This window comes from Salvelinus namaycush, chromosome 37 (genome assembly GCF_016432855.1).
Source record: "Salvelinus namaycush isolate Seneca chromosome 37, SaNama_1.0, whole genome shotgun sequence".
Taxonomy (NCBI): Eukaryota; Metazoa; Chordata; class Actinopteri; order Salmoniformes; family Salmonidae; genus Salvelinus; species Salvelinus namaycush.
The window spans coordinates 8568524-8577217 of NC_052343.1; the positions used below are offsets into that span (position 1 = coordinate 8568524).

At 49.7% G+C, this 8694-nt stretch overlaps 1 protein-coding gene across 1 annotated transcript; it reads right to left on the minus strand.

Annotated features, from left to right (window-relative positions):
- Window positions 1–957: 957 nt before the first annotated feature.
- LOC120031590 (cannabinoid receptor 2-like) lies at window positions 958–2338 on the minus strand. Its single transcript, XM_038977398.1, has 2 exons — window positions 2266–2338; window positions 958–2066 (listed from the first exon to the last, which is right to left on the minus strand). Exons 1-2 carry the CDS (start codon window positions 2336–2338, stop codon window positions 967–969), a joined length of 1173 nt encoding a protein of 390 aa, XP_038833326.1. The 3' UTR covers window positions 958–966.
- Between the last annotated feature and the right edge of the window lie 6356 nt (window positions 2339–8694).

Genomic DNA, 8694 nt, shown 5'->3' on the forward strand with positions numbered 1-8694 from the left:
ATTTTGCCATGAAGCTGAGAGAAAATGTAGGATTTTTAAAGCTAAAATATAGGTGTGTTGACTGTGATAAAGGCACTGGATTATGAGCTGTCTTGTTTGCTAAATGAACAAATGAAATAGGTAGTGGCATGGTGCATATAGCCATAAAAGCACAGTGACATATCCCTCAATGCAGTCATATTCGTTGCTCATTGGGGGTGTGGCTTTCAGTTAGTTCTTTTTGGCATGTGATGTCATTCCATGTCATCTGTTCCGTTATATTTAATCAAATCTGACTAACCCAGTGTACTGCTTGTTATGAATTCTGATTGTCTTTTTACCTAAATATGCAAACACTATGTTCCATTTGGAACACTGACAAGTAAAGAGCATAAAAAAATATTTAAATAAATAATACAAAATCTGAGTGGACTTCTTCTTTTTTTCTGATTGGACCCACCCAGGCTCAGCCTTTCCTACACCTCGGATCTCGACACTGCTTGCAGTCACATGTGGAGGACATTGTTTACAATCCACAGGGCCTCTATTCAGGACAGGTATTTATGTGCAGATGGGAACCCGTCAGGATCCTCTTCTGGACGCTAAAGGACAAACACTCAAGCGAAAACAAGCATAGGATACATATAGCTATCTACATTTACACTGCCAACACCAACAATGCTGTTGTTTTCTCAAATGTGTTAATTTGGGATATTTCACAATTTCTACTGGTTTGTAAAAAAAAATTTTTTTTTTAAATCTATCATGTCCCTTGGACAAATAATAAAATAATATTTTCTCTGAGTGACTTGGCTTGTAGGTGGGTCAGCACAATTTATGGTAACATGGTCGATATCTTTGTTTTAGTCCCTGTTATCACAGTACATTTTAGAGACATTACCTCCTTATCACTATGAACACAACAGAAGAAACACAAGTTCACAACACTGCTATATCCCTGATATACAGTAAGCCTCCCAACCCTTCTCATTTTCCAGTCATGTCCAGCTGCTGCTTGCCAACCATTTCTGAGACTGTGTTCGGTCGGCAGCTAACGAGTCTGGGCGCCTCACTCTCGGAGTGCGCGCTACAGCTGTTGCTGTCGCCTAAGGGAAGGGTAGTGGTCGTGTCTTCCCCTACGTGCCTCTGGCAGCACCCCAGCCCCTCACTCAGGCCCCCCAACAGCCGCATCAGTGCCAACCTCAGCTCCCGGCAGCGCAGGGCATACAGCAGTGGGTTGACGGCTGAGTTGACCAGGCACATGGTGCTGCAGAAAGCAAAGGCCCTCTGCTGGACGTGTGTGAGCTGCACCGAGACATCTGCCAGCATGAAGGAGAGGGTCGGCAGCCAACAGCCCACCATGATAAGCAGAATCAGGCCCAGGGTACGTGCCAACCGAATGTCCAGCCGCATGCGGGCCTGACCACGGGTAGGCGCTCCCTGGAGGCCCGTCATGGAGGCCTCATGCCGATTGGCCCTCCACAGGATCAGGGCGTAGGCGCTCAGGATGAGTGACAGCAGCACCAGGATGAAGCTGGCCCAGCAGGCCAGGTAGCGGTGGTCGATGTATGGGAAGAGGCGCGAGCAGGGCGGGCAGAGCCCTGTGGGGCACCTCCAGCCCATCAGAGCGAGGAAGGAGATGAGGATGGTGGTGCTCCACAGGGCAAGGAGAGCAAACAGGGCCCTGCGGCGCGTTAACACCACTTTATAACTCGCCGCCTGATGTATACACAGATAGCGGTCCAGAGCAGTCAACAGAAGACTACCCACCGAGCCGGTGAAAGCCATCGTCACCCCGCCCAGCTTGAAGAGGTAGGCGTTGGGCCCATCAAGGCGGTGGAACAGGTGGAAGTCCAGGAAGCTGGTGGTGAAGAAGCAGCTGGCAAAGACGTCGGCCAGGGCCAGGCTGCCGATGAAGAGGTAGGAGGGACGCCGTCGCAGGTTGGCGGTGGCGGCGATCACACCCAGGACCAACGCATTCTCCAGGAAAGTGAAGGGTCCGGCCAGGAAACAGATGGAGCCGATGGCTGTCTTCTCCGCCTCAACCAGAACCATATAGTACTTCCGGTCCACACACGACTGGTTGACTGTTGACACAGGAATACAATTCAGACATCAGTGATTGGCTTATGTTGTATGGCAGCCAATGTGAACTCACATTACCAATCATCATCATCATCATATGTAATATTTATTTTTAATATCAAAGAATATTTAAAGAGATGCAGTTATTGTATTATAAGTTATTCTATTTAAAATATGATGACAATATTCTAATATACATACCCAGAGCTGATGTGGGGGTGCTGCCATTGTCTTCGGACATCATGGCCCCTACAGGCTTGTCCCATCCATCCATCTCTTATAGGTCAGGGGTTAGCTCTGAGATCTACTTAGAGGTGCAGAGGGGAAATGTATGAACATTGTTCTCATACTGTATGTACCCATAGAAATTCAGATGGGTCGAAAGTCATCAGACAGTACCAAGTATGACCACTGGATGGAGACATTATCTGATTACTTAAACAGAACTTCCTGAATGGTGCATCTTAAATTGTACATCCTTTTCGCATTCCCGTTCCCCGCTTCCTTCTCAAAACGCATTTGAGGAGACGGTCCAAGGGGAGGAACCTCTGACCCTTTCCTCCAATGCGTTGTCAGAAGGAGTTGCCTCCTAATTGCCACCTTCCTGAATCCTTTCAGGGTCTCTTTATGGCGAAAATATGCTAATAAATGGCTTGTGAATGTGTTTATTCAAAACCAATTATTGTTCTATTTTTTATTATCGTTGATATTTTTTTCTCTGCTGTAAATTGACAGAGTATTGTTTTGAGGTGATGAAACAGGTCCGTGTGTTCAAATATATTCCTATTAGAAGAAAATGAAATCCACCAAAAACAAGCTTCAGACATTCTGTGGAAACATAACCATTTAAACACGGGGACCTGTTTGATTACCTCAAAACAATACTCTGTCTATTTACAGCAGAGAAAAATCCATCCCTTCTAGCCCACCTCAAGAGGCACGGTAAAAACAAACACATTATCAATAGACATAAAGCTACCTCTAGATATCTCTCACTTCGACCTTGAGGCTCTCACTTGAAGTGAATGAATTGGGTGGTGACTTCCTGAGAAAAAATATATACATTTTTATCATTAATGGAGACAACGATGTGATTCATAGTAAACCACATGAGTGGGCTTGGTGGAAAGAGCCTTGCAGATGGCCTCTGGTCATCATTTCCAGCTGTTGATGGAAGTACATTAGGTTAGAAAGACAGTGTTGAGTTGGGTCTCACCAGGCCACGGTCATTAAGGTCTAGTACAGTCAGACTAAGCTTGGAAAGCATATCCTCATCCTCTCTATGCACTATAGCAAGGGTCCCCAATTACATTAAGCCATGGGCCGATTTTCTTCATGAGCGGATGGTCGGGGGTCCCGAAACATAATTATAAATAATTTGTACAAATTGACCTCAAGTAGCCCAAATAGATACAGTATTTGACAAAAATAAAATAATTTCAAACCTTGATTACATTGGGATATGATCGCATACACCGAGTGTACAAAACATTAGGAACCCCTGCTCTTTCCATGACTTAGACTGAGTGCCATTCAGAGTGTGAGTGGGCAAGACAACATTTCTAAGTGCCTTTGAACTGAGTATGGTAGTAGGTGCCAGGCGCACCGGTTTGAGTGTGTCAAGAACTGCAACGCTCCTGGGTTTTTCGAGCTCAACAGTTTCCCGTGTGTATCAAGAATGTTCCCCCAAAGGACATCCAGCCAACTTGACACAACTGTGGGACACATTTGGCCAGCATCTTTGTGGAACGCTTTTGACACTGAGTCCATGCCCCGACGAATTGAGGCTATTCTGAGGGCAAAAGTGGGTCCAAATTCAATATTAGGAAGGTGTATGTCTCCCCTATATATGCGTGGGAATACTTAGGAACATATTTCCAAAATGGAAATAACTTTGAGCTGATTTCCTAGTGATTTTACGGATCAAAATGTAAATATTGCTCCCAGCGTTGATCAAAGCTCAGAATGCTTGTATTCTTGATCTGACTGAGTTCTAACCGCGCTTGCCTCTATGGGAACAAGTGGAATAATGTTTGCCTGCGCCCCCCTGGATTTGCCTCCCTGAAGTGAAACAAACTACCCCAGCTCGCAGTCGGCTCAATAGGCAACTAGTCTAGAGATGCTGCTGACATTGTGCAAACTCACTGCACACCCCTCTACTCCTCAATGCAGAAGAAGTGCAGAATATATCATTTGTTTCCTGTGTACACACTTTGTCTCCTGAATACAAACCTACATGCTCCCTTGAGAACCTTTAGGATCTCGAAATGAAGTCAGTTGGCACTCTGAAGTTGAGCCAGACCAGGATGAAGTGGGCCTACCTGCGGCGACAGGTGTGGTAGAGACTTCCAGCGTTTGCTCTGTGAATCCTGCCGGAGATTATTTTGATCCGGTAGGAGTGAGATTTTTGGAAAAAGTGGATTCCTGCTTTTTGGCTGTTGTGTCAAGCTGGGTAAAGGACAAACTGGGAATGGTTAGATCTGTGAAAGTTTTGAGGAGTGGAATTTTTTTCTTTTTGTGCATCCTCGGCCCAGAGGAAGCGGGTGCAACCTGTGTAGTGCTTTGTTCTCTGGAGCAGGGCACCGCTAAAAGGAGTGATCAGTGGGGTAACATTGATTGTAGAGGTGGATCAAATGAAAAATAATATTCCTGGTGTTTGTGACACCTGTCTTTTGGTGAGACCCGGTGGAAATGACGAGACTGAGAATACCTTGTCTGTCTTGTTGAGCTTTGACACAGAGGTTAAGTTATATTTGCTATTCTGTGCGGGCCTATGTTACGAACCCGCTACAGTGATTTAGGTGCCAAGAATTCGGACATGTTGTAGAAGGGAGTTCCCACGATGTGAGAAATGTTTAGGAGGACATAGTCAGAGGAAGTGTACAGTTGGGATAGAGAAGGCACTGTGTGACAACTGTGGGGGTGTCCATGCAGCAGGTGATCCAAAGTGCCCTGTGTAAGAGCGACAGGTTGAGATTGCCAGAGTTACAGTGGGGCAGAAAGTTTCCTATGCTGTGGCAGTGAAGAGAGTAGAGGATAGCCCAAGGGTGAGTGACTCGACTGGGAGCCCGCCAGTGAGTAGGCCTGAAGAGAGGGATCCAGAGAGGATGAGTAAGGTTGGATTTCTTGCATTTATAGCCATGGTGATCAACTGCACTGCGCTGATGAAGTTGGATCTAGTAGTTGCAGCAGCAGATTTTAGAGCAGAAGATCTACATGAGGTTTTCAGAGAAGGGGTTCCATCCTCCCAGGCCAATGTCCTGGTGTACGATCGTAGATGGGGAGGGGGGGGTTGGGGATAGTGTATAGGTGCAGGGTTAGATGGGGGGGGTTTGGGGATAGTGTATAGGTGCAGGGTTAGATGGGGGGGGGGTGGGGGGTTTGGGATAGTGTATAGGTACAGGGTTAGATGGGGGGGGGGGGGTTTGGGGATAGTGTATAGGTGCAGGGTTAGATGGGGGATTTTGGGGATAGTGTATAGGTGCAGGGTTAGATGGGGGGAGTTGGGGATAGTGTATAGGTGCGGGGTTAGATGGGGGGGTTTGGGGATAGTGTATACGTGCAGGGTTAGATGGGGGGGGGGGTTGGGGATAGTGTATAGGTGCGGGGTTAGATGGGGGGGTGGGGGTTGGGGATAGTGTATAGGTGCAGGGTTAGATGGGGGGGGTTTGGGGATAGTGTATAGGTGCGGGGTTAGATGGGGGGGTTTGGGGATAGTGTATAGGTGTAGGGTTAGATGGGGGGGGGGGGGGTTGGGGATAGTGTATAGGTGCAGGGTTAGATGGGGGGGGTTTGGGGATAGTGTATAGGTGTAGGGTTAGATGGGGGGGGGGGGGGGGGTTGGGGATAGTGTATAGGTGCAGGGTTAGATGGGGGGGGTTTGGGGATAGTGTATAGGTGCAGGGTTAGATGGGGGGGGTTTGGGGATAGTGTATAGGTGCAGGGTTAGATGGGGGGTTTGGGGATAGTGTATAGGTGCAGGGTTAGATGGGGGGGGGGTTTGGGGATAGTGTATAGGTGCAGGGTTAGATGGGGGGGGTTTGGGGATAGTGTATAGGTGCAGGGTTAGATGGGGGGGTTTGGGGATAGTGTATAGGTGCAGGGTTAGATGGGGGGTTTGGGGATAGTGTATAGGTGCAGGGTTAGATGGGGGGGGTTTGGGGATAGTGTATAGGTGCAGGGTTAGATGGGGGGGGTTTGGGGATAGTGTATAGGTGCAGGGTTAGATGGGGGGGGTTTGGGGATAGTGTATAGGTGCAGGGTTAGATGGGGGGTTTGGGGATAGTGTATATGTGCAGGGTTAGATGGGGGGTTTTCGGGATAGTGTATAGGTGCAGGGTTAGATGGGGGGGGGGGGGTTGGGGATAGTGTATAGGTGCAGGGTTAGATGGGGGGGGGGTTTGGGGATAGTGTATAGGTGCAGGGTTAGATGGGGGGGGTTTGGGGATAGTGTATAGGTGCAGGGTTAGATGGGGGGTTTTGGGGATAGTGTATAGGTGCAGGGTTAGATGGGGGGTTTGGGGATAGTGTATAGGTGCAGGGTTAGATGGGGGGGGGGGGTTGGGGATAGTGTATAGGTGCAGGGTTAGATGGGGGGGGGGGTTGGGGATAGTGTATAGGTGCAGGGTTAGATGGGGGGGTTTGGGGATAGTGTATAGGTGCAGGGTTAGATGGGGGGGGTTTGGGGATAGTGTATAGGTGCAGGGTTAGATGGGGGGGGGTTGGGGATAGTGTATAGGTGCAGGGTTAGATGGGGGGGTTTGGGGATAGTGTATAGGTGCAGGGTTAGATGGGGGGGGGGGTTGGGGATAGTGTATAGGTGCAGGGTTAGATGGGGGGGGTTTGGGGATAGTGTATAGGTGCAGGGTTAGATGGGGGGGTTTGGGGATAGTGTATAGGTGCAGGGTTAGATGGGGGGGGGGGGGGGGGGGGTTGGGGATAGTGTATAGGTGCAGGGTTAGATGGGGGGGGTTTGGGGATAGTGTATAGGTGCAGGGTTAGATGGGGGGGGGGGGTTGGGGATAGTGTATAGGTGCAGGGTTAGATGGGGGGGGGGGTTGGGGATAGTGTATAGGTGCAGGGTTAGATGGGGGGGGGGGGGGGATAGTGTATAGGTGCAGAGTTAGATGGGGGGGGGGGTTGGGGATAGTGTATAGGTGCAGGGTTAGATGGGGGAGGGGTTGGGGATAGTGTATAGGTGCAGGTTTAGATGGGGGGGGTTTGGGGATAGTGTATAGGTGCAGGGTTAGATGGGGGGGGGGGTGGGGATAGTGTATAGGTGCAGGGTTAGATGGGGGGGTTTGGGGATAGTGTATAGGTGCAGGGTTAGATGGGGGGTTTTCGGGATAGTGTATAGGTGCAGGGTTAGATGGGGGGGGTTGGGGATAGTGTATAGGTGCAGGGTTAGATGGGGGGGGGTTTGGGGATAGTGTATAGGTGCAGGGTTAGATGGGGGGGGTTTGGGGATAGTGTATAGGTGCAGGGTTAGATGGGGGGGGGGGTTTGGGGATAGTGTATAGGTGCAGGGTTAGATGGGGGGGTTTGGGGATAGTGTATAGGTGCAGGGTTAGATGGGTGGGGGGGGTTGGGGATAGTGTATAGGTGCAGGGTTAGATGGGGGGGGGGGGTTGGGGATAGTGTATAGGTGCAGGGTTAGATGGGGGGGGTTGGGGATAGTGTATAGGTGCAGGGTTAGATGGGGGGGGGGGTTTGGGGATAGTGTATAGGTGCAGGGTTAGATGGGGGGGGTTGGGGATAGTGTATAGGTGCAGGGTTAGATGGGGGGGGGGGTTGGGGATAGTGTATAGGTGCAGGGTTAGATGGGGGGGTTTGGGGATAGTGTATAGGTGCAGGGTTAGATGGGGGGGGGGGGGTTGGGGATAGTGTATAGGTGCAGGGTTAGATGGGGGGTTTTGGGGATAGTGTATATGTGCAGGGTTAGATGGGGGGGTTTGGGGATAGTGTATATGTGCAGGGTTAGATGGGGGGTTTTCGGGATAGTGTATAGGTGCAGGGTTAGATGGGGGGGGTTTGGGGATAGTGTATAGGTGCAGGGTTAGATGGGGGGTTTGGGGATAGTGTATATGTGCAGGGTTAGATGGGGGGTTTTCGGGATAGTGTATAGGTGCAGGGTTAGATGGGGGGGGTTTGGGGATAGTGTATAGGTGCAGGGTTAGATGGGGGGTTTGGGGATAGTGTATATGTGCAGGGTTAGATGGGGGGTTTTCGGGATAGTGTATAGGTGCAGGGTTATATGGGGGGTTTGGGGATAGTGTATAGGTGCAGGGTTAGATGGGGGGGGGTTTGGGGATAGTGTATAGGTGCAGGGTTAGATGGGGGGGGGTTTGGGGATAGTGTATAGGTGCAGGGTTAGATGGGGGGTTTTGGGGATAGTGTATAGGTGCAGGGTTAGATGGGGGGTTTGGGGATAGTGTATAGGTGCAGGGTTAGATGGGGGGGGGTTTGGGGATAGTGTATAGGTGCAGGGTTAGATGGGGGGGGGTTGGGGATAATGTATAGGTGCAGGGTTAGATGGGGGGTTTTGGGGATAGTGTATATGTGCAGGGTTAGATGGGGGGTTTTGGGGATAGTGTATATGTGCCGGGTTAGATGGGGGGTTTTGGGGATAGT

Excerpts from the sequence above, each read along its gene's own strand:
- LOC120031590 (XM_038977398.1), bottom strand. The coding sequence starts at position 2,338 with ATGGATGGATGGGACAAGCCTGTAGGGGCCATGATGTCCGAAGACAAT. Across the intron at positions 2,067-2,265 it reads CACCCCCACATCAGCTCTGG|TCAACCAGTCGTGTGTGGAC; the intron begins GTATGTATATTA and ends CTGTGTCAACAG.